Here is a 27,862-nt window from a genome sequence, read left to right on the forward strand (position 1 = left end):
TACTTCATTTGGACTGTCACATAACTCTCCTGGTTAAGAAAACTACTGCTTTTTGGACTGAATTGGTTGAAACCAGTTGTACATTAGTCTCAATTTCTAACAGCCTACTATGCTCTTTTTATGTCCCAAGTCAGATATGGCATTGTATTCTAGGCAGCTGTGCACTTACTTCATAAAGTTTAAAAATAAAAAGAGAGCTTTGAGAATGATTCTTGGGCTAGGATATAGAGACTGTTATCCCTCTACGATTAAACAGCTCAATATAATTACAGTTCCAGGATGTTATATCCTACAAATACCGACTGCGAGCACCAAGATGTGTTTAAAATTCTTGTCTCATGTCATGACAACACCAGGCACAAGGACAAATTCGCTCTACCCAAGTACCACAGTACAACATTTTTTTGGCATTCTAGTTTTTCTCAATGGCAAAAATTTATAACAAAATGTGCAAACAAATTGAATTTAAAAACAACATTTAAACACAACACAAACATTAAAAAAATAAATAAATGCCATGACTAAAGCTCTATGATGTGATGACATTTATGAATTATATCAATAATTTATAATTTATAAATATATATGTATTAATATATTAATATATGTATTTTAACTAATTATGTACAATGATGATTTTATGCGAAATGTGAAATGGTTTTGCCCTAAGATTTTTGATTTGACTCAATTCTCAAACTCACATTCATTTTATCCTTGAATTTTCTACTGTTTTTGAATCCGGACCATTCTCATTCAGCAATTTTAAATAAAATTCAAAAAATTAGAATCCTTCACTTTCAATTTCCTCTCCTTTCATTTCCAGAACTGCCTTATTCTGTTATATAATCTTCCAGATTAAAAGATATTAGAAGAATTATTAAAAAATTTAATAATTATTTATAAAACATTAAATGGTCTTATATAATGGATTGTCCTACTTCATATCTTTAATTTCTTTCAGTGTTGCATCCATTAAAAAAAATCTAATTGTTGTAATGTTGAAGGCAGAAAATACTTCAAGTTTTATGATTTAATTTGCCAATTTTTAACTACTTAAAAGTTAACAATCTAGCTTGTTTAAACTATCTGTCCATAAAGGTGTCAGTGAAGGGTGCAAGCCCTTAGCTAACAAATAGCATTTGGTTTATGATACGATGAAAGATGGACAGATCTGGGTCAGATCTCTACTTCACTTTATGCCAGGGTATGGTGCTTGTCTTACAAGGAGTTAAATATTTGAATACTTCATGAATTTGTTTGTTTGTGGCTCTCTTCGTGTTAAAATTACTTTTGTATTACTTGCTCCAATGGTACAGCAAAATTTCAAATTTGATCTTATTATTTTTTATATCATTTGGCTAATTCCCAATATTATTGCTATTATTTCTTTCACTTTCTTCCATCAGTACATTAAATAATTGAAATTATTGTATGAATTTTTAACATAATTAAAAACTTCTATGTATATTTACTAATTTATTGTTTTGCTTTGTTTGTTTTAGGTATAAAGAATGGTTTTATCCATCAGACATTGGAAAGCGTATAGAAGGGTACATTCTTTGGCCCTTATAGGGATGTTGTCATGACCCAACGTAACTTCCTTCTTTGCCTAGCCTTCCATCTTACTGGTGTCGGCTAAATTAATTTTGTAGTTTAAATAACTATTGTTTTATGCTGTATTTATTTTATTTAACACAAAACAAACAAGTCTTTTTAAAATAAAGGGATCAATTATTTTTATAAGAAAATATATTTTTTTATAATAACAAAACATAACATACATATGTAAGTGTTTATATATGGAAGAAGAAATGTCAACAATGAATACAAAAAAATCAGTGTGATGGAAGCATGGAAAGGTGTGGGGAATTTGAGGCAAGCCCGGAGACCCTCACCCCGGAAAGCGTAGATTCAACTAAAAAAGGAAATCTAAACCGAAATAGCAGTTTTGAACATGAACAGAACTGTAAACCAAAGAGGACGCACGTCAGGACCGGGTCGGATTTCTGGGCTCAGGTCGCCGAGCAGACATCGTACATTGACAGCACGAGGAGTTCACTTTTAGTTGATGTTCCTTCCGTACAATCTCACCTAAAAGTATGTCCATTTAATTTGACTCAATCGGATAATATTCTTAAAGAAAAATCATAATTTCAGACACCAAGAACAGGATATGCGGGTTCATGTTCAACACCTTCACTCTCTTTACCCTCTGTACCCTTAGCACGGCCAACCTCGTTACACCACAGATACAGTGTGAGGGATACCAAAAAACATGCCAAAATCACTAGATTCTACAGCCATGACCATAACACTTTAGGTAAATTGAAGAATGTAAATTAAAAAAATTCCTTTTTAATAGTTATTTATGCTTTTAGCTCGAGGACATGAACTAAAAGTTATACAAAGCCATCCACCTAATTCGGACGAATCAAGATCTTCCTTGGCCGCAATATGGGCGGCTGTAGACAATAACAATCAGAAATTTAAAAAGCCTATTGGTGTGAGTTAATTTACACATGGAAAATTATTGTATAAGTCAAATAAAGAGTTTAATTTGTATTTTCAGAGAAAACCCAGTTCTTGGGAGGAAAGTGTATCTCTTCAACGGAGACGGAGCCTTGCAGCGAGGGACACTGGCAAACTTGGTGGAAACACAAAAGAAATCCCGTTGCCGATTTCATCCCTTGCAGGCTTAGATACAAAAGATGTGAGATACTGTTTCCAGCACCCTTACCTTCGCCTATTCACGACTCTTCTTGTTATATTTTGCAACTTTTTACTTTTCGCAGAAGACCCCATTTCGCACAGTCACACAGGTTGGATTTAAAATTGTATCGTTTACTTTTTTTAAATTTATAGTTATTTTTGTTTCAGAATCGGTGATACCTTTAGTGGGGAACGTGTTTAGCTTTGTTTGTACAAAATATCCGCCAGACTGGAGATGGGCTTTAATCAAGGTTTTTAACTTTAATGAAAATTTCTTATTTAATTTGCTCGGTACATATTTAGTCTTGTTTCAGGTTTTAATGTGGACTTTCGCTATATTCTGTGGACTGATTATCGGCAAATTGTTTATTCATAGTATGCTTTTTGGAAAATATCTCAGACTGAAAATGTTCAGAGATGAACAGGTAAAACGAAAAAACTGTTAAATTTAAAATGTTTGTTTTTGAGCTAATTGTTTCTTATGTAAACTAAAATACATTTTCGATTTAGTTTTTAGTTTTCACTGTGTTTAATTTTCTTATTTATCATATCAAATGTTCTGGATTTAATTTCTAAAGTTGCCCTTGATTTTTTTAAATTTTTTTAATATACAATTCAAGGAAAATATACTAAAGAAGAAAAAATACAACACAATTTTAAACATCTTAAAACCATTAATTACTTTTCAAAGTTGATCTTGCTTACAAAAATATACAAAAAATGTGTTTTATACCATGAAACAGTTATGTATAATTTTCCTAAGTAAAATGTATATATACTCAATTATAAATAATTTTTCTTTTTGAAAAAATATGTATAATTAATTAAGTATATGTAAAATTAAAAATTACGTGATAAAAAATAATAAAAGTTGGTAAAATATACATATTTAAAAATTGGGACTATGGTGGTCGAATTGTCAGGGCATTTGTCTTGAATATGCCACACTAGCAGATCTGGGTTCAAATCGTGGCTAGTTCTGGGAATTTTATTTGTGTCCATTTTGGTAAAAGGTATTTGAAACAATTAATCAAGGTTTTTAGTTGAGATAAAAAAGTCAATGGCATGAGCGGGATTCGAACTCACGATCTTCGGCTTGATACGCCGGTTGAGATGGGAAGTTGATGTCCGAGTGGATCGGGGTCACGATGGCTGAGAGTGGTAGAGCAGCGGCGTATGAAGCCAAAGATCGAGTTCGAATCCCGCTCGTGCCATTGACTTTTTTATCTCAACTAAAAACCTTGATTAATTGTAATATATTATTTGGACAGGCGAATCACGAAATTAGTGAATTTAGGTATTTGTAAAGTTGTTCTGACCCCTCAATTGCGATACCACTAGCCCTTCTATGTGGCAGGGAATACTTTACTTACTCTACATATTTAAAATTTTCAGGGGTCCTGGATGGCAATGTCTCTGACAGTGATCCTATCGCTTTATTTATTTTCTTTTGTTTACAATTTCATACTTGAAATATTCTACAACAAACTTAATTATACGATTGATAGCCGTATGGGACTTTCAAATTCTACGTGAGTATTTCTTAATTTTTATAGTTTTCTTTTATCTTTTAAAATGGTTTCAATTTTTCAGTGTGATGAAAGCCGCTGCTTGTGGCACTTGGCTCGGCGATTTGATCACATGGCTCATGGTCACCGACGTCATGCTGCAAGATTCTTTGTATCCAGACTGGGCCCCTGCTCTTCGCAGGATCTGGCGCAAGACGAACATCCCTCGGATACTTATATTTTGGGTCGGTTCTGCTCTCTGTACTGCGTTTGTTGTCACGTTAATTGTCTCAGATATTATTTCTTGGGATACACTGAATCAAGACTTTGTCGCTAGTACAGGTATTTTAAGTTTTATAGCAAAGCCGAATTTGTAAAAAGAGGCTTTTTCATTTTTGCAGAACTTTCGAGGGCTTTCCTAGCTTCATTTATATTAGTACTAGATTTAGTGATAATGATGCAAGACTGGGATTTCCCTCATTTCACCACAACTGTCCATATAAATTTGCCAGGATTTTCTGTGGCGACCCTCGAATGGAAATACGCTGAAGTAAATCTGACAGGTCTGGTTGTTTTTAAAATATTTTTTTTTTATTTGAAGATAAAAGTGAATTTATTTTTAAAATTTCCAGGAAAGTGGTTCAGTTATGGTGTCATATTCATGGTGATGATGTTGGATCTTAACATGTGGAAAAATCAAATATTTTACAACCCTAGTAAATTCGGCCAATATGTTGGTACGTTGTTCTTCAGGGTGTCTTTAAACCCAAAATTTTACAATGTTGACATTGTTCCAGGGCCGCATAATAAAATACACACGATCCTTGATCCTGTCCTACTCCAAACAGGAAATGCGTCGCTTTGGACAATCGAAGAAAGGTCCAAAATTAATGAGACGACAAAACTGCCATATTCAGCAAGTATGTATAATATGGCTGTCATTAACTATTTTCTAAACATTTTCTAAAGCATATTAAATTATAATTTCTTTAGGTGATATGAAGATGAATTCGAGATACATGGGTTATCCTTTGATAATCAAATGCACTGCATTTATACCTTCCATTTTGACATTGAGTCTATTCCTGTGGATCATCTACCTCTACGGTCGATTTCCAAATAAGGTATGTGCAAATATAGATTATTTATGTGGGTAACGAACAACCCAAAATTTATATTTTCTATTAAGAAACATGCATTGCCTTACAGATAAGTTAAACTTAGGAAAATCTTGAATTTCCTTTGGTGGTTTATTCAATAAAAATAAATTATTACAAAACATCAACGTGTAATAAAATATCTAAAATTTCCTTTTTAATTATGTGTATATTTTCATATGTTTATCGTTATTTGTACAGAATAAACCAGTGTCCAGCGAAGAAAAAGAAATTGACCTCAACTCCGAAGATGGAATCACTGTGTAGGACACAATGATTACAACGATTATTTTATTTTGTTTTTAAAATAAGACATAACGCTAATGCCGATAAAAATAATACACAATATTCATCGAGACATGTTCTGAAAATAAAACAATATAATTATTTTCCAATTTTTGAATCTGGCCTGGAGTAATGGCGGTTGAAACAATTTTGCATTTACACAGTTGCTCAGAGCACAAGGTCACTAAACTATTACCATAAGAATTATCAAATAAGAGAATAATTTTTTAAAACTTTTCTACAAAAATCATATTTATCGCCAATATGCAGTCAATTTCTAAATATCTTCATCACTTCACGGGACACGACTAAGTTTTTACTTTCTAATGCGTTTATATGTATAATTAAAAAATAAAATAAAATTCCTATGGAATTAATTAAGGTAAAACAAGTCGGTAGAAGTAATTTAAGCATTTTGAAAATAACTTGTTCAGAGTACACAAACTTACACGGGATAACATATAATAATGTTTGACAGTTTCTGTTTGATTACTTTGTTTTTATAATATTACAAATATTCTGTCAATGAGATATTTCAGGCTGTCTTCCTTAAATTTTATCTTGCCTTATCTTCCTTTTCTGTGCTATGCTTCCTTGTACCATTTGCCTTCATAATTATTATGGGATACAATTTTCATTTTTAGTTAGATATATTGTAAAAAAAAAATACTTTGATGTATCTCCAAAATATGATAAAAAAATAAACATAATATGTTCTTAGGCTAATTACTTGATCTCAACACTTAAGATTGTACAATTTTTTTTTTTTAAATTTGTAGAAGGCGTTTCTTAATGAAAATTGACACTGTTCTGCAGTAAGTTGTAATTAATAAAATTTGAATGACATGTATGTACTTTTAAAATGTATATTGATCATTTCTATGAAAAATATTTGTGAGAAGAAACTCAACAAAAACAGATTTCTGTATTGTGTTTATGAACTTATACACAACTAACTAGTCCAATGTATCAAAGAAGGCAGCGTATTTGTTGTAGATTAGTTTTTTGTAAGTGCAAAATGTTGAGCCAATATTTTTTTAATTTTTCAATTAAAAGCTGCCAGAATTGTTTTGCTCCATGTCCTCCAATTATTTTAGTCTGTTTTAATTTAAAAAATAATGGATAAAATGAGTGAGATCCATTTTGGTTATGTGAAGTCAGTGTGAAGCTTGGTACGCTAGGTTAAAATAAAATAAATCAAAACAGAACTAGTTATGAGAAAGCTTTTAACTTTTTCCAAGCTTTTGTAGACAATATTATTGATAAAATTTCAGTTGTGTGTGTATTATCTGATGAATCTTAAAAAACAAAATAATTAATAAATGTTTTACTTATATGTATATTTTTTTAATAAAGTAATATTTAAAATGTCAAATTAGATGTAACGAAAGTTACCAATTTATGTATATTGGCCATTTTATCTCATGTGATCTGTACCTGAGAGTTTATCCTTTTTTTTTTTTTTTTAAAGTACTTATTAAAAGGTACAGCAGTGGTTAATCCATATATTTTTATTGAATTTTACAGAAAATATATTCTTTTTTTAAACGTAATATATTTTAAAGTGCAATATACAAAATTTGTTTAAATAAAACAAAGATCATACAAATATTACTTTATTCTGACTATATTCATTCTATTTTTACTTAATGTCGGCTGTGCTTTAGAGAACAAGATTTTGTAAACTCTTTTTGTAAATATTCGCTTGGCAATTTAATGTTCCTTGAGGCCGTTCATTGTGTATTATCAAAAATTTATATTTAGTTGGTAATTTTTTGTTTATATTATATTTGTTTATTTATTATTTTTACTACTTATTGTACTTAAAGTTTTCAGTTTTGAAAGCATAGAAAATTCATTTCTTTTCTTTCTAATATTCTTGAAATCAGTTTATCGTTTGTACAGAACGAGGGAGGACCAATCTACAAAAGAAGATAAGTAAAAATATGTTGTATAACTATTTAATATGTAGCAATAGAGTTACATTATTGTTTGTTAGTTGTTGTCAGAGTCTACAGTACAATAATGTTACAAAAAAAAAAAAAAAAAGAAAAACAAAGAAAAAATATTTTTGATGTAGTCATAAATAAGGACATGCCTCAAAGTGTCCTTAGGTGAACAGAAATTCACTAGGCCGTAATCAAATTGCAGTTTTTGGCAGAAATGTAAAAGTGTGAGAGAAAATGTATTTTAGACATGAGAGGAAACTCTTGTTTTGATCAAAGTGAAATGTATAATCATATATAATGTAAAATTAATGCTGATGATGTGCACAATAAACGATTAATAAAAGGTTGTATTTTTTAATGACACCCGTTGTAATTTTAAATTTTTCTTTTTCAATCTAAAGAGGTCAATTTTTTGTGTTAATTTATAATACATCAATAAAATGTTATCTCAGTTTTAATTATACTATAAAAATCATGTTTATTTGATACACTTATTATAAAAGCAATCTCAAATGATTTTTAATTTATTTTTGCTAATCATTATAACAACTTCCTGCTCCGATTTTTGCCTGTCTGACACATTTCAGCATTTCACAATCTTCAGTTGTTAGTCTATGCCATTTTGTTGGCTGTGCTGTTTTATATCTTTGTAAAATGTGGAAGATAAAACAATGCACAGACACAACCAGAAAATATTCATTTTAAAGCTAATTAAAAAAAAAAAAAAAAAAAAAAAAAACCTTGTATAGGTATTGGAACCCACCTACTATCGGCTTGTAATGGTTCAGTTTTCTCCCGGAGAAATGTTTTTGGGAATCGTGTAAGATATATGACCATTTCAAATTAGGTCTCACCCCGTAAAGAATATCTCAGGTCCTATTAATTTATAATCAAGCACAAGTTAAAACCAACATAAATTTTTTAATGAGGCTTTTGGGGTGATGTAATTCCAGTTTGATTGTTTCTTTCTTCCAGTTTGATCTCAGAGTTTTTTTTTCTGTCAGATATGTTTTACTATTTCGCCAACTTCAATAGTTGATCTGTGACTAAAACTGCGAAACCTTGTACTGAGGCTTGTGAGGTGATGAATTTGCAGCTCAAGTGCGAGATACGACTGACAAAACCTATACATAGATCAATCACTGGTATTCCGAAATGGTGAAAAAAACTTGTATATTGTATCGGTATTGATAGATTAATAAACAACATTGACAATTCATAATAATATAATTAAACGAGAAAAACAGTAAAAAATTATGACTATATAAAATGGACTTACAAAATTAACCCATTTAAAGTCAAAGACTATGGATATCATATTGGTAAAACCTACCGAACTTGATCATTCATTACATAAAACACAACTGCAAACAATCTATAAATAAATATTTAAAAAAAAGGAAAAATCATTCTAATATTAGTTGAAAAAAACTTGTATAGGTATTGATAGATTAATAAACAACACTATTAATTCACAATAATATAATTAAACGAGAAAAACAGTAAAAAAATTGACTATATAAAATGGACGTATAAAATGAATGATGTATAAACGTTTATAAAAAAAATTACAACAATAAGAGAGGGTGTGGTTTGAGAAGTAGAGGGTTCACAGGAACAGGCAGCACTGCTGGGTAGGGCAGAATACCTCTTTTCAGCAGGAGTGATTTGAGCAACAAGCTTCCCTGAGACTGTTAAATAAAAAGTGAAATTTAAATTATTGTAATGTTAAATTATTAAACAACTCTTACGCTTGCGATCATCAGGAGGACGAGTAAGGCGACGAGGCAGACTGCTTTTGTCGTGTTCATCTTGGCTTTTCGAAAAAGTTATTGATAGTTTACCGTGGACCCTCACTTGTTTTATACAGAGTGAAAACAAAACGTTTAGGATTCGGTCACGTTTTCAACTCAATTACAAGTACAAAGCGTAAATAACAAACTACGAGTTTGTTTATGTGTATTTTTAATTCCTGACTTCCGACGAAAACAATTTCACATTTGTAAATAACAAAGGACACTTTTTTTTCTTCTTTTTTTTAAACGAGGGTTTGCAACATCAGAGGTCATATAAACCCTCAGAGTGCCGGTGTTTTTGAAAAAAAAAAAAAAACTATTTGTAGGTATGTCGGGTTCGAATGCAGGGCCGCTGGATTCGAACCCGGGACCTTTACCATACAGTGATGAGCGCCGTGTCAGCGCCTAAACCGTTGCGGCCGTTTTGTAATTAAAACTAAATTCTTGGGGTGGTCGGGTGACATGGGAATATTTATCAGTTAATACTGTCTTCCGACTCGTTTAGATCTTTAATGGATGCGTATGTTTCTCTCGGCTTAGGTCAATTATTGACGAAGTGAAATCATCAACGAGGATAATAAAAAAAAGGAAGAAAAAAAAAGAGGATTTTCTTTCAATAGTGAAATAGACGGTGTCGATTTGAACTGCGTTTCATTAATTACCTGTCTGATTCATTATTGACGTGAAAACAAAACCATTAAATATCGTAATGGTTAATGGAAAAAAAATTAATTCGCAATAAATAACGCTTAACAATGCTTAATTTTGAAAACTGTGACAATTAATTAAAGTTTTTAGTTGAGATGAGAAATGGCAAAAGGAGGGAAAACTCATAAGGTGGGGTTGAGATGGGGAGTTGATATCCGAGTGGATCGAGGTCACGATAGCTCAGGTGGTAGAGCAGCGGCGTATCTAGCCGAAGGCCGTGGGTTCGAATCCCTCTCGTGCCATTAGCTTTTTTTCATCTCAACTAAAAACCTTAATTAATTGTCATGTATTAATTAGTCAAGCGGACGACGAAAGTAGTGAATTTGAGAACTGTTTTAGTTTACTTTCTTGTTCGCCTCATCCAGTCTCATTTTCATAATGTTTGTGCTTAAAGTAATGATTTATTAAAGAAGTTTTAATGAGCTTTGTTAAGCTTTAATCAGTTTTTCAAAAATCCATTAGGAAAGTACGACTCATTTTTGGAGGAGGGGGGGTTGTTGCGAACAAACAGAGGGGTGTAAAAACCGAAAAGAACAATTCTGGTACAAGGAAGGTCTGAAATTCAACCAGTGTGGTGAAATGCCGAAGACGAGAATAGACCAGATTTAAAACAATCAAATTGATGACAAATCGACCGTTTGTTGATCTTTTAACATAACTCAAAACGACAAAATACATTAAATTGCTCAGTTGAAAGAAGTTTAATTAGTCAAACAGGCGAATAAAAAAATCAGATTCGCTTAATCTCGCTGTTTTTGTTTACAGTTCACTCATCATAATAATTTAAGTGAAAAAATAATAAAGGAACTGAGAAAATGGAAAATATATTATCAATGAATTGACAGTAATGATTAAAGGGATTTTAGCCGACACTAAGCTATCTACTTAAAAACAGCGAGAACAGGCGGTCCAGAATGTTTACATACATCTTTGAACAAATGATGAAGAATGGAATTTACTAACCTATACCTCAATTCTAAAATTCTATTGTCTGATGTACACCAAACGAGAAAATATTATAAATTGTTCAGCCGAGGTTTCTAGTCAAACAGGTGAATAAAAAATCTGGTCCGTTTAGTCTCGCTATTCTTTTGTTTCATCATAATAGTTTAAAAGAAAAAATAATAAAGGAACTGAGAAAATGAAAAATATGATATTATTAGTATAATAATATTATATTGATAGTAATGATTAATGGGATCTTAGCCGACACTAAGCTATCTACTTAAAAACAGCTAGAACAGGCGGACCAGAATGTTTAAACACATCTTTAGACCAATAATGAAGCATTGAATTTATTAATCTAAAGTTAAATTCTAAAATTTTATTTGATGTACACCAAACAAGAAAATATTATAAATTGTTCAGCCGAGAAGGTTTATTACTCAAACAGACGAATAAAAAATCTGGTCCGCTTTGTCTCGCTAGTAGGCTTCACACTTCAATGTTTACTCATGATAATAATTTAAGAGAAAAAATAATAACGGAACTGTGAAAATGAAAAATATCATATTATCAATATAACAATATTATAATGATTATATTATAGTATAATCAATATAATATTATCAATTGATAGTAATGATTAATGGGATTTTTGCCGACACTAGGATATCGACCTAAATAAAGCAAGAACAGGCGGACCAGAATGCTTAAATACACCCTTCGAAAGATAATGAAGCATTGAATTTATTAATCTAAATTCTAAAATTCTATTGTTTGATGTACACCAAACAAGAAAATATTACAAATTGTTCAGCCGAGAAGGTTAATTAGTGGATCAGGTGTATAAAAAACAACAAGAGAGTGCGGTCCGCTTAGTCTCGCAAGTATGCTTCTTACTTCAGTGTTTACTTACGATAATAATAGTTTATGTGTAAAATTAATAAATAAACTGAGTTATTAAAAATATCATTTTATCAATTAACTGATACTAATGAATTAATGATAAATGGGATTTCATCAGGTACTCGTCTTATCTACCTAAAACCAGCGAGAACAGGCGGACCAGATTGTTTAAATACATCGTTATGCAAATAATGAAGCGTTGAATTCATTTATCTAAAGTTAAATTGTAAAATATTATTGTTTGATGTACACGAAACAAGAAAATAGTATAAATTGTTTAGCCGAGAAGGTCCTCCAACAGGAATAAAACTGAAATGGAGAGACAGAAACAAACTGTGGAAAAACCATCCATCACTCATGGCTCCAAGAGATGACATGAACAGGAAGTTTGAATTTAACCAAAAATTCCGAATACATCGGGCACCAAAAAGGAATGGGAAAGAAAGGGAAATAACTCCCTCAAAAATGGCACCATCCTTTGGTACACAGATGGATCTAGAACACAAGAAGGTAAGGGGGCAGGAGTATTTGGACCCGGAACCAAATACTCAGAACCCATGGGAAAACACACCAGTATCTTCCAAGCTGAAATTCACGCAATTGAAAGATGTATCCAATTCAATCTAAATAGAGGATACAACAACAAGAATATAGCTATCATGTCAGATAGCCAAGCAGCCATCAAAGCACTAAGCTCAAATACCATTAGTTCAAGGATGGTGCTGAACTGCAAAACGAAACTAAATATATTAGGTATGCAGAATAAAGTCAGCCTCTTCTGGGTCCCAGGATACATGGGAGTAGAAGGCAATGAGAAAGCGGACACCCTTGCAAGGAAAGGGGCTGCCACACCGCTGATAGAACCCGAACCCTTCTGCGGCATAGGAATCCACACTATTAACGAATATCTCAGACAGAAGGACAAAAGGAAAATGAGTGAACTTTGGAATTCACTTATTGGACATAGAGAATCCAAGAATCGTCTAACCAATTTTGGCAAGAAAGAAATCACAGAATGTGTCAAAGGAAACAGGAATAGACTGCGAATCCTAACAGGATTCCTGACAGGACACTGTAGATTAAATGGACATCTAAAGAAAATTGGAATAATCCAAGATGGCACATGTAGATTTTGCAAGAAAGCAGAAGAGACACCAACACATTTACGAACAAACTGCGGAGCTACATTAGCCCGCAGGAGGAAGTGTTTTGGGATGTACAATGTGACCATAGAAGGCTTCAACCACTGAAACCGGGCCTATTAATCAAGTTTCTTGATGAAATAGGACTCACCGATGTGCTTTAGGCAGAGCACGAGGGATACAATAGCTCTTAAAGGGCGCAGTATACTATACCCTGAAATTACATCTACATCTACATCTAGCCGAGAAGGTTAATTAGCCGAACAGGTGTATAAAAAACAACAAGAGAGTGCGGTCCGCTTAGTCTCGCAAGTATGCTTCTGACTTCAGTGTTTACTCATGAGGATAATAGTTTAGGTGTAAAATGAATAAATGAACTGAGTTAATAAAAATATCATTTTATCAATTAACTGATAATAATGAATTAATGATAAATTGGGAGGTCCGAAGTCGTCGAATGTAATATTCTAAATATTATAATAATATAATTNTTATTATTATAATTATAATTATAATATTCTAATATATATACTATATTCTGCAAGTGCCTTTAATCAGTTCTGAAGGGATAAAAATAACAATAGTTTGTATAAATAATGTTTTCTTTCATAATTGATATAAAAATGAATTAATGATAAGTAGGTTTACATGCGACACTAGTCTACTTAAAAACAGCGAAAATAGGCGGACCAGATTGTTGAAAGGCATAATTGGACAAAAAATATATACATTATTTGCATACATTAAATTTTAACTAAAGTTCAATTCTGAAATTTCATTGTTTGTTGAATTTGATTTGGATTCATCTATGTTTTTTCATAATTGATATAAAAATGAATTAATGAAAAATGGGATTACATCAGACACTAGTCTACCTAAAATCAGCGAAAACAGGTGGACCAGAATGTTGAAAGACATATTTGGACAAATAACACATACATTATTCAACTAAAGTTCTATTCTGAAATTTCGTTGTTTGTTGAATTCGATTTTGATTGATCCCTGGTCCGCCTTGTTTCATTTTGTCTCATTTGTAATAAGCTGTATTTATTTTTATTAAACACTTCATTAACTATTCAGAGAATTTTTATGAGTTTACTAGTGCTAATAGACACGAAAACAGAAAGTTTATAGTTTGTTGAAATTTATATTAACTGAAATTCATTTCACGGTATCAAACTTACACCGGTAGCGGACATCGTTTGACTTCAGTAAACAAACTGAGTTCAACTTGCAAAATCCTAAATAATCAGCATCGTTTTACTTGGCTATTCGCGACGCACACTTTGCCCGACCCAGGTCAGTTAATGTGTGCCTCGTTTACAGTATTGGACTGTAAACCACAAACGGAAATCACCCTCTGCTCGAGTAGTCTTGAATCGTCATCCTCGACTTCTGGTATTCTTCTTTGAGCATTTGGTATTTGTAAGACATCGATTTCAGTTTCTTGTTTAAACAGCGGATTGTAAGGTTTTGGCTGTTCATTTCCTCTTTCAGCCGAGGGCACTGGCACTGAAAATTTGAAAAAAAAAGAAGAATAACACAAACCGAATTTCACGATGCCACCTTTACCTTGCTTACCCCTTTTAACTTGGCGTCATAGCTTGCGAGTCGATTTTTCAGAGACTTCAATTCGCTTTCCAACTTTTCTTTGTTCCTTTGGAACTTTTCGATCGTAGATGAGAGATTTCTCGACTCGGATATGTATTCGTGCGCCCTCTGTTCAAATCTCTTCATCTGATTGTCGTATTGCTCATCTTTCTTCTCAATTTCCATCAAAAGCTTCTCATTTTCGTCTTGAAGCGCCTTAAACTGAGAAAATTTAAATAATTTTACAATTCAAGCTTTTATATAAACTGGGTGTGAATTTGTGGGAAGATAATGTGAACCATGCCATCAGGGTACATGACTTAGCTCTTATATTGCAAGGGAAAAACCTCGGCGCTCAAATTGTAAATAGATCAAATTGCTTTAAAAACAATACAAAACTGGTATCAAAGGGCAAACCAAATCCAAAACGATAAATTGCCATTTCGTTGCCATTGGTTTCCTTTACGCTAAAAACGTTACATTTCCAAGGTATCCAACTAAATAAAATAAAATCTGGAGTTTACAAGCGGAAAGAAACTATTTACGACATAAGAATCTTGAATTAAAAGTGATTGAAAACTAAGTTTATATTTTGAACTACCAATTGCAGAGGAAATACCCACTTTCTGTCGGATTGTGGTGCTTTAGTTCTATCCTGGAGAAAGTGTTTTTGGGAATCATGTAAGAGATACGACCAATACAACCGGGTAAAATAATTTCTTTATGAATTAGGTCTCACCCCTTAAAGAAAGCAATATATCAGGGCCTAATAATTTATAATCAAGCACAAATTAAAACCAACATAAATTTTTTTAATGAGGCTTTTGGGGTGATGCATTTCCAGTTTGATTGTTTCCTTCTTGTTGGACAGTTTGTTCAAGCTGTTTTTTGTTCTGTCAGACTTGTTTTGCTATTTCGCCAACTTATTAGTTAGTCTGGGACTAAAACTTTGCGAAACCTTGCACTGAGGCTTGTGAGGTGATGAATTTGCAGTTCAAGTTCAGCTGACAAAACCCACCAATCACTGGTATTCCGAAATGGCGAAAATATACCATAACCATTCAGAATCATAATAAGAGAAGTACGAAAGCGGCTACAGATTGAAATATCATGGTAAATATGAAAAGTCAAAGACCATAGTCATCGCATTGATAAAACCTACCAAACTTGAGGTATTGATCAATACATTCCATAAAATACATCTACAGAGAATCCATCAGAGTACCAAAACAAAAAATGTATTTATCCTCTAAATTTGCTAAATAATATCTGTAGTTTTTTAAAATAATTTTGCTTTTACGGGGACCGACCCAATACTGAAAAAGAGCGAAAAGTTAAAACGTGTCTGACAGTCCAGAGAAGCGAGGGATAGGCAGGCGAAAATGGAAAACAAGCTTCACCCCTGCAGACGCCCATAAAAAGAAATCTTACAAATCGATAATAATTTTTGTGCATTTATTGTTGCGGTGTTGCAATGTCTAGGTTAAAATTCGAAAATAGGCCAAACCACGATTGAAAAGTATCGATGGGATGGCAAATATGGAATAGAACATATACAAACTTCTAATTACCTGGGTTGTTAATGATGATATATTGTCTGGCAGTATTCTGAAAAAAAGGGTTAAGTTTGAATGTGTATGTAATGTAATATGGGATTTTTATCTTAAAACATTTGAACTTACTTGCACGGTATTAGTTTTGTTTTCTTCGACGTTCCATGGCTCGTTTTAAATTTAGCCACTTTTTCCTAGAATAATTTGAAACGTGATTATTTCTATATGTTATTAAGGATTTGTTTAGATTGATAGAAATTTACCTTTAGCTTAAACACCGTTGACGAGAGTTCTGCTTTCTCCTTGATTGCGATTTTCAATTCGTTTTTAAAACATTCAACTTCACGTTTGTAATTATCGGCCTCCTGGGTCGCCTTGATGAGTGACTTTGTCAGCTTCTCGTTGTCTAAAATGTCTTTATCCTTGTTGATGAGCAGCGTATCGAAATCGGTTTTGAGATCGTTATAAGCCTGCTGGAGCATCTTGTGATCCGTTCTGAGTTCCGAGAGCACATCTTTCAGAGCTTTGTTCTCCTCTTGGAGCAGATGTATCGACATGGTCTTTTCATCTTTTTCTTCGCCCGATTTCGAAAGTTCGGTTTTCTTCAATTCCGCCAGTTCCCGTTCCAATTCCTGGTTTTTCATTTTGATGTTGGCCATCTCCAGTTTGAGGGAGTCGTTCACCTGGGAGATCTTCTCGTTTTCTTCTTCCGCAAGGAACTTCTGGTAGTTTATCTCGTCCAGGGTGGCCTGCTTCTGTTCCAGCTCTTCCAGTTTGGCCCGAGCGCATTTGAACCCGTCTTCGGATCTATGGCTCCTTTCTGAAAGAATCTTTAATAAAATCGACAATGCGAACTACGTCAGCGTCTTACCCTCTGCGAGTTGCCTGTGCAGCTCTCTGCATTTTTTCTCGCTAATGTAAAGCTGGTCGTTTAGCTCCTTTTTAATGGCGTTTGCCTGTGGTAAAACTATTAATTTTAATATTTCACACAAGAGCTGACGAAACAATAGTTTTATCACCTACTTCTGCCAAGTCTCGATAGACTTTATTGTATTCTTTCTGTAAAGTAAGGAGGTTTCTGCCAGTGTTCATCGAACCGGCATCGCCGGAATCACCTAAATCGTCAACCTCAACTTTATTATCGAGTGAATTTTCGAACTTTCGATAAAGATTCAATATTTAATTTTGGCAATTAAAAGAAACCGCCTACCTCTTTGGCTGATTATACCGATCTTCAGTTGGGGCACTTCTATATTTTCTTTGCAGTTCACCTCCAGTATCTCACCTTTGAGTTCAACGAGCTTATTGTGCAAAACTGAAAGCCCATCCTGAAACGATAAACCTCTGGATAATGGGTATTTTAAACGAACTCGATTCCGATGCCCATACTTGTTTCTCCTGAACCTCCTTGGCGACCCGGTTGTACTTTTTCGCCAGGAAAACGTATCTGGACTTCATCTTCGTCAAGGCGTCTAGCTTCTGGTTTTTCTTCGGAGGCCCGTCGCCTGGGGGTGAAATCATCCGGTTAAAATCGAATTCGAATAATAGAATCGTAATAAAATGACAGACATGTGTAAGGCTTCTTGGGCAGAACCGGGGTCTGTTTCTTCGTTGTCGCGGACCTTATCAATTTGGACCGGGACGAGTCGCCGGAATTCTTCGGCTTGTTATTCTCGTTCTCCATCCTCCTCGGAGGCTCCTTAACGACGTATTTACCAGTCTTCTACAATTATTTATAACATAATTTATAAATTTAACAACAGAGGGACAATAAAAATGCCGACCATTTGGATATAATCGGGTCACCTCAGGATCGACTCTACCTTCTCTTGGACCCTTTTGACAAAAAGACAAACAATTTCAAAAACAACAAATACAACGATAATAAAATTAAAACAAGGCATTCTTTTGTGTTATGTTTAAGAATTTAAGCTTAATCATCGTGAATAGCCGATAATCAATCCATATTACCAAGCCAGCGTCATCTAAGGTTCTGCATCAGCATATATTTACGTTTTAGTAGTCAATTGACCAAGTTACGTCTTTCAATTAATTATTCTTTTTATGTAAGGTTGGTTTAGACAAAAAAAGTCAGTGTCACGAGCGGGATTCGAATCCACGACCTTCGGCTAAATACGCCGCTGTTCTACCACTTGAGCTATCGTGACGTCATATGTCGCCGAGAATCGAAGCCTGATTACACATTTGAAAAATGGCAAAAAGAGGGAAAATTCGAACTGTTGTAGGTTGAGATGGACAATTGGTGTCCGAGAGGATCGAATTCACGATATCTCATGTGGTAGAGCAGCAGCGTATTTAGCCGAAGGTCACGGGTTCGAATCCCGCTCGTGACACTGACTTTTATCTAAACCAATACAAGCATAAAAAGAATAATATATTTCATTTCTTTAATACTTAATTTTTATTAATGAAACGTTCTTTTTAATCTTGAATATTAATGGATATAAAAATTTATGCGACATAACCAACAATTTAAATGTAATAATATTATACACAGAGCTTATAAATTAATAAGAATATATGTATAAATAAAACACATCAATTTTTGATAAACGTCAGTCTGTCATCGTCCATTTATCAATCCGCTTATTAGCCAAAGCTTTGATGACTGTCTCATTTGAGTTTCACGTCGTCAATTGGGATCGATTGATATTCGAATGATGATGGATGAAGTGAAACAAACGTCATTCAAAAACGAGTTTCGTCGGATTAGAGACGTTCGCGTCATTCGAGACAAACAGCTTCGATCAAACTACCTAATCGTTTATTTATTTTCCTGACATGGAATTGTGCAATGCTTTAAAGAGGTGTAAATGTCTGTGCCTGTCATGCCTGACTAAATGTTGTTATATTGGGCTGTTAAGAATAAGATTGCAGGGTCGAATTTTTGAATAATTAACTCTGCAGATTTGTAAACATTTTTGCTCTAATACTAGAGAATTTTTCATATCGTGTATTTTCTAATAATCAACAATTTCTCAATTGCTTTAGATTAATGAATGAAAACAATTATTAAATTGTTGTAAAATAGAGGCTAATTTGTTTGCCCTTTTGAGACACGTACTTCAACAATCTTTTTTTTCACATTTAAAACAAATATTTACGTACGTTTGATTTCGTATTTATAAAGGTTTTAAAAGGATTTTAATCTGCCGATCCATTTTACCCTATAAAGATAAAACAACCAAAACACTACCACTCAGTATTTAATAAATGTTAACTTTCTTAAATTTTGGAAAAACAGTTCCAGCGCTTTTAAATAAATTTTATTACCAAGTAATAATTTTTAATTTTCACTATTAGAAGTATCGACCAATTTTTTTACTTAGGAACACTGGATCAAGTTATGGTCTTGAAGAAGAAAGCAAATTTAGTAGTTAATACCAAGCTTTCGACCTATTTTAAGGTCACCATCAGGGCAAAAAAAACAAAACAAATTTAAATATGTCTACAGATTGTCATATTTAAGTGTTTTTTTGCCAGGCAATGTTGGGACTGAATCGTTCATCAAGGAAATTTGAGACCGCCTTTAAAAAAACAAACAATAAAAACTTAAATATGTCAATTGGTAGACATAACATGACATATTGGTTTGCCGTGATGGTGACCTTAAAATAGGTCGAAAGCTTGGTATTAGCTACTAAATTTGCTTTCTTCTTCTTCAAGACCATACCTCGATTCAGAGTTTTCGTAAATAATTTTAATGATTGGCTGGACTAAAAAAAGGAATAATTCTGCTTTTGGTTTTTTTCTTATAAGGGCAAGCCACGGATGTAGGATAAAGACATACACATAGAAATAGCCACTGCCTTAGTTGTACATCTTTCCAGGCTATTACATATCAGCCAGAAAAAAGAGATCAGATATATAAATGTTGCAAAAGATGCTACTAGTAAAACAGGCAAAAAATTTTATTCACACTTAAATATCACCCTTAAATACGGATTTTCATACCAATAAAAAATATACATTTTTTGCCCGAGGCAATTTATTTTATCCGTTGTCTTGTGTTTCATATAAAATTTCGTAACTTTTCTGGATTTTATCTACATTCGACGTTATTGAACCGTTGGAAAGGTGAATTTCCTTCTTTTAGGCTACGCCAACAAACTTAAATTTGTCAAATGTCAACAAGGCAGAAAAATAAGAATGAAATTAATAGAAACCATTCAAATGTTTTATATGGTACCATATAGAGAGCGTGTACGAATGCCTCCCAATATGAAAATTGTGCTTAAGCCCAGCATTTGTGCCTTCAATTCCGTCTTTTGGAGAAAACAGGGATCTTTTATACTAGCAGATATCTCGTTTTGAGTCCCCTAGTTTGTCTACGGAGTGAATGTATTTATTAGTGTGAATGTATAGTGTGAGATAGGGTATTCAATTTTCCGCCACTTACTTTTGGGCCAAAGCACGTGATGCGTCCGGTATACAGAGAAAAGTTGCTCGTCCTTCTTAATTGAATTGTTTCGGCCCTTGGTTCCATATAAAGAGCGGGTAGGAATTCCACCCGATAAGGAAAGCAAGAAAGAAGAGCACGGTAGCGATTCTTTGGGTTCGTTGTTACGATTTTTGGAAGAAAAAGTGCTAGTTTATGTTTATAGTACTGGTGGAAATCTTGTTTTGCGAGAGTGAATGTATGTATTATCGAGAATGTATAGTGTGAGAGGGCCTATGGTAGAATATCGAGTACTCTGTGCTGTTTTATTGTAAGTAGATACTTAGTTTTTTATTTTATTTTGCCTACAGTGAGAGTGAATGTATTTCTTAGAGTGGATGTCTAGTGTGAGAGTATCTCAACGACTCTTAATTAAATTAATTATACAGTATGTTCAAGAGGTTTTGTAGAATATCTTGAACTCCACCTAATTGAGTAAAGGGTACGTCACTAAAAATGCGTTTAAGAATGAGTGAACTCTCACTCTTGTTGTTTTTGGGGCCTGAAATGACTTAGCTCTTGACAGCCCTTGGAGTTTAACTTTGGTAAGTGCAAAGCTGAGCTTATCCATATCAATCAATCATACGTTTCAATTTATCTACGAAGGAAAAGTTTGCGCCTTTACCCGAAATGTATAGTGTTCTAAAATCCAGTAAAGTTTTAAGTGGATTGGTACAGTTCTTTAAAAGTTATTACTCATTACCATTTTTGTGCTTTTCGAAAAACAAAAATCCCAGGCATTTGAAATATCAGGATTTTGATAATTTTTTTTATTTTCACGAAAATATTGTGTTGTATATTTTTGGAGTGCGATAACGAATATCGAATTTGCTTCTTGCTAAAAACTTAATTTAACCTGCTTCGCTAAGTCGTTACCTTTACCAAACCATTTGGTGGTGTTAAAGTGGCGAACACAGACCACAGAATGTCTTCATAAAGAAAAAAAATTACCTACCATTTCATACCACGTTGTTAATTATTTTGTCTGACTAAAAGTCGCAAACGTGGACCCTTGTGGGGTAGTTTTACCTTCGGGGTGTTTTTCTTTTGTCCGAGTTGTGACTTCCTGCGACTGTTTTTGCATGACGGCGCGGATTTTCTGTTGTTACTGCTGCCTCTTTCGCCCTTTTACAGCAGAAAAATTTAGGTCGCCTCCTTCACCATCAGGACCGTTGGGATCGGGTCGTAACGGAAGGTGCCAAGTGTTTCTGTCGCCTCGGAGTTTGCATCAGTGAAGGATCCAATTTCAGAACAAATAAGCCAAAAACGCTAACTGACACGGAATTCAGGCTAGTATAAAATTTACGTGGTTAAAATAAATAATATATTCATGAGTTGTGCGAAAGTTGAGAAATTTATACAATATACTAGCCGGAAAAATAAAAACATATGTAAAGCGAACATTTTCGCCGACGATTTGGCTAAGCTTTATTTCGACTTGGCGCACGATTCGGAAACACGGTACTCTCTGAAAATTAAGTGCAACTCGGGCTTTGCGTCCTGCGATCGTGAATATAAGCCTACTAAATATACGAAATATCCCAGCCGGTCGGAAATGATTTGTCAAGACAGGTCCGTCGTGAAAAAATAGAAAACAATTTCTCGAACAAAAACAGAATGCAAAACGGCTAAAGGATTATGTTATCACTATGAATAACTGCTACTGTTTCTTTGTATATGACTGAAACAAACTAAATGGTTTCAGTTGTACTCAACAATAAATCGAAGTAGGAAGTGCCAGTTTGCCAAAGAGAAAAATCTTATCTTTGCTGATCCCACAAATTGTTTATGATTTTACCTGGCTCATAAAAATTATCACTTATATCTTAAAATTATTGTCCATATGTATAGTTAACCGGGATGATATCGATGGGCCCAAATGTACTGTGTGCTGCAAGAAAGTAGCATTGTTGACTAATATACTGGAAAAAAAAATTATATCCCCCAGTCGGTTAAAACACATAAAACAACATACTTTATAATTAAGAAAGTCACATAAACACACAGACAGACATACAGACATAGATCGAAAGAAAGCACAGTTGACAACTAGAAAAATCGATATGTAGACACTCAGAAACATACAAATTGTCAGAGAAAAAGTACAAATAATCTCTTTATTTCTTAACACAAACAATATGAAATAATTAAAACAACATGAACATAAAAGGAAACAGTGTTGTTCGGATACCCGTCGTGATTAAAAAACAGCTAAATATAGTGAGAAAGAGAGCAAATAATATATATAGAAACATCGATTCAAAGGTAAATAAATATAAGTATATAAATAAATTGTCAGATGTTACAAATCATCGTTTTAACAATTATTTTAAACAAATAATATGAAGAAATTAATCTTTTTATTATTACATTACCTAATTATGCGTAGACTTATCATAATTTCACATACGCATTTTATGATGTTACATAAGTCCAATGTAGAATATATACATGTTATCAATCTGAATGACAATTTACATTTAATAATTATTCTTTATGAAAGGTTTTTGGTTGAAATGGAAAAGCTAGTGTCACGAGCGGGATTCGAACCCACGACCTTTGGCCCAATACGCCGCTGCTCTACCACTTGAGCAATCGTGACTTCGATCCACTCGGAAGACAACTTCCCATCTCAACCTACAACCTTTCGAATTTTCCCTCCTTTTTGTCATTTTTCAGGGAAAATTCGAAAAGTTGTAGGTTGAGATGGGAAGTTGGTGTCCGAGTGGATCGAACTCCCGATAGCTCAAGTGGTTTCGTGGGTTCGAATTCCGCTCGTGACACTAGCTTTTTTATTTCAACCAAAACCTTACATAAAAAGATTAATTAATTGAAAGAAATAATTTGGCCAATAGACCACTAAATATAATAGATTTAATATGAAGAAAAATGAAGTGGGCGATTGTGATGAATAATCGTTTTCCTAAAAGTTTTTCATGAAAAAAAATTATACATATAGATATGCAGTATAAAATATATAATTAAAGCATGTTAAACATACACACACATACGACAACATTGTTAATAATATTACAAAAGCTCACCATAGAGCTTCAACATAGTAGAATGTTGATGTTAGGTTGTGGTTTCAAGTAAATCCCTCAAAACCCACTATGATTACTTTATCAACATCAAATCATATCTTCGCTTCCTAGTATCATCATAATCGTCAGATGGAAAAAATCAATTAATAAAGATGATAAAATGTCAAAAAAAGACAAAACCAGGAAGATAAGCGGACCAGAGTTAACGAAGATCTCACCTTACAGGATTCAATGTTTCATAATTCTGCTTCAATCCCCTGTACGTTTTAAAATATTTGGGCCAATCATGGTTCAGTATAACGTATATAAAAAACGTTTAAAAAATCGATTTATCAAATGGGACATATGAGCTTCATCCTCGCCCAGAATATTATAACCCTGACCTTGTTCCTTCAGACTATCACGTCATTGGTCAATTTGAGTCACATTCTTTACAAGGTTTATTTGTTGAAAATACTCAAAATATACTAGTGTGCTTTATCGTCACCTTTGACAGTGATATCGCATAAAACTGTGTTAGACCATTTGTAAACATAAATGTTTATCATCCGATTAAACTGTAAACAATCGCGGCTATAAACTTATTGTCTCCTGTGATATGACGAATATTAGCTGGATTAGTGGGGAAAATAAAAGATACATTTCAAACGATTAAAAGCAAGGCAGGTCGATCAAAAATCATATTCTACATCTAGTTTTTACTTCTAATAAAACACAAATTTGTCAATTTGGGCGTCTTCTACTCTCCTGGTCTGCCAAACTCTCGCCAGTTATGGTACTGCGAACCAGGTTATTAGAAGGACCTGAATGACATATTTAAAAATACTAAAATTGCTGCCTTATTTTGACCCTACACATACAGCTCTTAACTTTCATATAATTAATGTTAACAATCTTTTAGGGCTTCCAGTTATGATATAATGTATACAATAAAAAATGTAATTAACATATGTAAGTGAATGTTGTTCCATTCTTGGTAATAAAGACGATATATCAAAATAGTAAATAATGTTTGACTTGTAAGAGAGAAATTTGTCTGCAATTAATGTATAATTCATAAAAAATAAACATAAAAAAGTCATTACCAATTGAAATTTTTAAAAATCTTGTATAAATATAAGTATAATAAATACATTTAAACATATGAGTCTCCTTGGTCCGTCTTTTGTGGTAAATCTTGTTCGATCATTGCATAATGATATTTTGAAAATGTTGTTTGTCTGAATCACGTCGGTGTGCAGTTTACATAACAAGTGCACAGTAGTGGCTTATTACTGTCTTCCATTAGGATAAATGCACTGAGCCGGTTTAAATTTGAATTTTTATTTAATGTTATAATTTTTTTTAAACAAGGATTTTCAGTGGCTTTTTCGAAACACAACGAGGAAGTCGACAGAAGACGAAGACAGTTGAACCAGCATTCGCTTTAGTCAAGGTAGCCCCTGGAAACAAAATATAAAAAACGTTAAACGGTATTGTTCTTGAGGCATTTTTAGACAAATTGCCGTTTCTACTGACGCCAGAGTAAGTTCGAGTTCTGCGATTTTCGATTCCTGAAGAGTTCGTCTCATGCCACAGTATGAATGAAGGTCTTGAAGGTCTTTTATCTGCTTTTCCATCCTCTGCATGGCGTGCCTCTTCGTTTCAAGAAGTTCCATCAACTCTTGCGTGTTCACTCTTTGCATCTCCTTAAAACCATAGGTTATTTAAATGTATTATTTATTATGTGAATGTATTTGAACAGGACTTTTTAAAATAGATTTCAAATATACCATAGAATGATCTACAAATGTAATTTTTTTTATATACAGGGTTGGGCGTAAAATTGGAGTATGATTCTAGCTCCTAGCAGCACTGAAGACCTACAGCAGAAGTCGAAATGCTTTGGCAATAAATAGTAAATCTCAAGGGGGCGTCGGTGGCCGAAAGGTTTAGGCGTTGACACGGCGCTCATTACCGTAAGGGAATTCGAACCCGATAGACTTACAAATGTTTTTTTTCAAAAACACGGGCACCCCGAGGGTTGATATAACCTCTGCTGTTGCGAACCCTCGTTAAAAAAAAAACCTCAAGGCTGATCTTGACGATTTTATAATTTTGTGAGAACAACATTTTCACACCCAACTCTGGATGTAAAAAGGAACTAAAAACCATGACTGAAAAAACTAAAAGTAAGCCGAAAAGAGACATACAAATGGTTCAAAGATGATTTGAGTTCGATAAAGACAAATTGACAAAACTGCTCATAAACTTTCAGACATAAAATACAGAATATTAGTTATTAAAAGACGATCTTCTACCATTCTTATTGGAGACTTATCATAATTTCACATATGCATTTTATGATGTTACAAAAGTCCAATGTTGAATATATACATGTTATCAATCTGAATGACAATTTACATTTAATAATTATTCTTTATGAAAGGTTTTTGGTTGAGATAAAAAATCCAATGTTACGAGCGGGATTCGAACCCACGACATTCGTCTAAATACGCCGCTGCTCTACCATTTGAGCTATCGTGACTTCGATCCATTTAGGACACCAACTTCCCATCTCAATCCACCTTTCAAATTTTCCCTCCTTTTTTGCCAACCTTACATAAAGATTAATTAATTGAAATAAGTTATTTGACCAATCGGACCACGATCTCTAATGGTTTTAATAATTATAGAAAAAAGAAACCTTTGAAGTTGTAATGAGCAGACTGTTTTCTATATTGGCTTCTTCACGCTTAAACGTTGTCGACTCTCTATCTTCATCCTATTTCGACATTAAAGGAATTTAATATTATTTTCCCCCCAATTCTTCAATGATAGTTAAATTTTACATCGGTTTTTTTGCATACGCCGGCGTTTTTGACATCAGCAAATTCCAAAAGTTCGTCAATCAGTTTTTGCTTTTCTTTCAGTTCCGCTCTTAGCGATGAGATGGTCACGTCCTTCCTCAGCAGGTCTTCTTTTCGTTCATTGTTCACGTTTTCGACATCGGTTTTTATCTGTCATCGCATATTCAATTTAGTCGAAAAGTAAATTACGAACAATTAAAAATAAAAACCTTGTTGCAGATATTTTCTTGGCCATCGACATCGCTGTTCATCAAGATGCGTAACATTTCCGAATCTATGTCACAGCCAACGCAGTTGCACACGTGTCTGATCAGCTCCGCCCTAAAATACAGTATAAAGTTAAAAAAAAGAAGAGAACAACACGAAATAAGTTACAATTTGTTGCTTCTTGCGTGCTCCTTGCTTAACAGCTCAGCGTTTTCTTCGATTTGATCTCCTTTTTCGACCAAAAGGTCTGAAAGTTGCATGATCCTCTGACAACTCTCAGCTCTTTCCTTTTCCTGGGGATGAAATTATTTAAAGATTTAAACGATACTTATTTGTAATTTAGTTTACCGAATTTTCCAATCGGTCTTTAAGGTCGTTATTGAGCTTTCTTTCTTCCTGCAAACAATTTTCAATAGTATTCAGCTTCTCTTCCTTCATGGCCATTTCTTCTGCCATTTTTTGAGTCTGTTTCTTAACTGAAATATAATATTTTTTTAGACATAGATTTTTATTAGATTGTAATGTTGAAAGATACATGTTTCCAACAGAAAAGATTGTTCATCTAATGTCGACTGAAGATTGGCCTTTTCTAATTTCAGCTCTTTCATCTGTGACAGAACTTTGTCGATTTCCTCTGCTTTATGCACCAAACTCTTCTGCAATTGTTCCCTGATGAAAACCCGTTTTAGTGATAGCAAAAATTCTGGGAAAATCGTGGACTTTCGTACATACCTTTTTGAAATTTCGCATTTAATTTTATTCGACAAACTAGTTACTTCGTTGTTTTTCTTTTTCTCGAGTGAAGCCCTTTCCGCGATTTCGTCTTCGAGTTGTTGTTTGAGTTTTGACATTCTGTGAACCGTCAATAAAAGTAAAGTAAATTATAAAAAAATAAACATTTCGCCTATTTCAAACAATTGAAAATGCGTACTGAGCATGAAATCGTGCATGCTTTTCGGATTCTTCAACTTTCGGCTTCTCGGACCCGCTTTCGTAAACCGCGATCTTTTCCTCTAACGCTTTCTATTTGAAAATTTAAATTTTAAGTGCAGTTGGTC

The 27,862-nt window shown here is 33.5% G+C and overlaps 3 protein-coding genes and 1 long non-coding RNA gene across 19 annotated transcripts in view; 1 reads left to right on the forward strand and 3 right to left on the reverse strand.

Annotated features, from left to right (window-relative positions):
- Positions 1-7,951, forward strand: part of LOC106669865 (transmembrane protein 117-like) — a 33,905-nt gene extending 25,954 nt beyond the window's left edge. For all 4 annotated transcript variants that reach the window (XM_024226329.1, XM_014399684.2, XM_024226331.1 and 1 more), the window contains 13 exons: positions 1,503-2,097; positions 2,158-2,320; positions 2,379-2,503; positions 2,570-2,819; positions 2,878-2,960; positions 3,024-3,134; positions 4,105-4,241; positions 4,303-4,559; positions 4,619-4,780; positions 4,850-4,954; positions 5,015-5,137; positions 5,211-5,341; positions 5,576-7,951. In XM_024226329.1, coding sequence (XP_024082097.1) covers positions 1,852-2,097; positions 2,158-2,320; positions 2,379-2,503; positions 2,570-2,819; positions 2,878-2,960; positions 3,024-3,134; positions 4,105-4,241; positions 4,303-4,559; positions 4,619-4,780; positions 4,850-4,954; positions 5,015-5,137; positions 5,211-5,341; positions 5,576-5,641 — 1,959 coding nt within the window. In that variant the 5' untranslated portion in view covers positions 1,503-1,851 and the 3' untranslated portion in view covers positions 5,642-7,951. The remainder of the gene's footprint in view (positions 1-1,502; positions 2,098-2,157; positions 2,321-2,378; positions 2,504-2,569; positions 2,820-2,877; positions 2,961-3,023; positions 3,135-4,104; positions 4,242-4,302; positions 4,560-4,618; positions 4,781-4,849; positions 4,955-5,014; positions 5,138-5,210; positions 5,342-5,575) is intronic.
- A 1,122-nt stretch (positions 7,952-9,073) lies between these two features.
- LOC106669778 lies at positions 9,074-9,482 on the reverse strand. The gene is made up of 2 exons (XR_001340984.2): positions 9,360-9,482; positions 9,074-9,299 (listed from the first exon to the last, which is right to left on the reverse strand). It is a non-coding gene; the product is annotated as an uncharacterized LOC106669778 (long non-coding RNA).
- A 4,747-nt stretch (positions 9,483-14,229) lies between these two features.
- On the reverse strand, positions 14,230-22,098 carry LOC106669885 (girdin-like). 5 transcript variants are annotated; one of them, XM_014399727.1, is made up of 12 exons: positions 21,734-22,098; positions 18,030-18,081; positions 17,815-17,968; positions 17,635-17,750; positions 17,456-17,573; positions 17,269-17,360; positions 17,117-17,201; positions 16,509-17,065; positions 16,375-16,439; positions 16,264-16,300; positions 14,675-14,914; positions 14,230-14,614 (listed from the first exon to the last, which is right to left on the reverse strand). In XM_014399727.1, the coding sequence occupies exons 2-12, from the start codon at positions 18,030-18,032 to the stop codon at positions 14,456-14,458; spliced, it is 1,626 nt and encodes a 541-aa protein (XP_014255213.1). In that variant the 5' UTR covers positions 18,033-18,081; positions 21,734-22,098; the 3' UTR covers positions 14,230-14,455. The 5 variants fall into 5 exon arrangements, with proteins under 5 accessions (XP_014255213.1, XP_014255212.1, XP_014255210.1 ...); XM_014399726.1 differs by having other exon boundaries at positions 17,117-17,212; positions 17,265-17,360; XM_014399724.1 differs by having other exon boundaries at positions 17,269-17,378.
- A 2,953-nt stretch (positions 22,099-25,051) lies between these two features.
- The window catches only part of LOC106669841 (golgin subfamily A member 4-like), a 33,072-nt gene continuing 30,261 nt past the window's right edge, over positions 25,052-27,862 (reverse strand). For all 9 annotated transcript variants that reach the window (XM_014399633.2, XM_014399631.2, XM_014399629.2 and 6 more), the window contains 10 exons: positions 27,736-27,827; positions 27,537-27,656; positions 27,340-27,473; positions 27,153-27,280; positions 26,973-27,097; positions 26,807-26,918; positions 26,580-26,747; positions 26,435-26,512; positions 25,267-25,436; positions 25,052-25,190 (listed from right to left, as the gene is read on the reverse strand). In XM_014399633.2, coding sequence (XP_014255119.1) covers positions 25,175-25,190; positions 25,267-25,436; positions 26,435-26,512; positions 26,580-26,747; positions 26,807-26,918; positions 26,973-27,097; positions 27,153-27,280; positions 27,340-27,473; positions 27,537-27,656; positions 27,736-27,827 — 1,143 coding nt within the window. In that variant the 3' untranslated portion in view covers positions 25,052-25,174. The remainder of the gene's footprint in view (positions 25,191-25,266; positions 25,437-26,434; positions 26,513-26,579; positions 26,748-26,806; positions 26,919-26,972; positions 27,098-27,152; positions 27,281-27,339; positions 27,474-27,536; positions 27,657-27,735; positions 27,828-27,862) is intronic.

The sequence above is a fragment of the Cimex lectularius genome, unplaced genomic scaffold (genome assembly GCF_000648675.2).
Source record: "Cimex lectularius strain Harlan isolate CLEC.00 unplaced genomic scaffold, Clec_2.1 scaffold76, whole genome shotgun sequence".
Lineage (NCBI taxonomy): Eukaryota > Metazoa > Arthropoda > Insecta > Hemiptera > Cimicidae > Cimex > Cimex lectularius.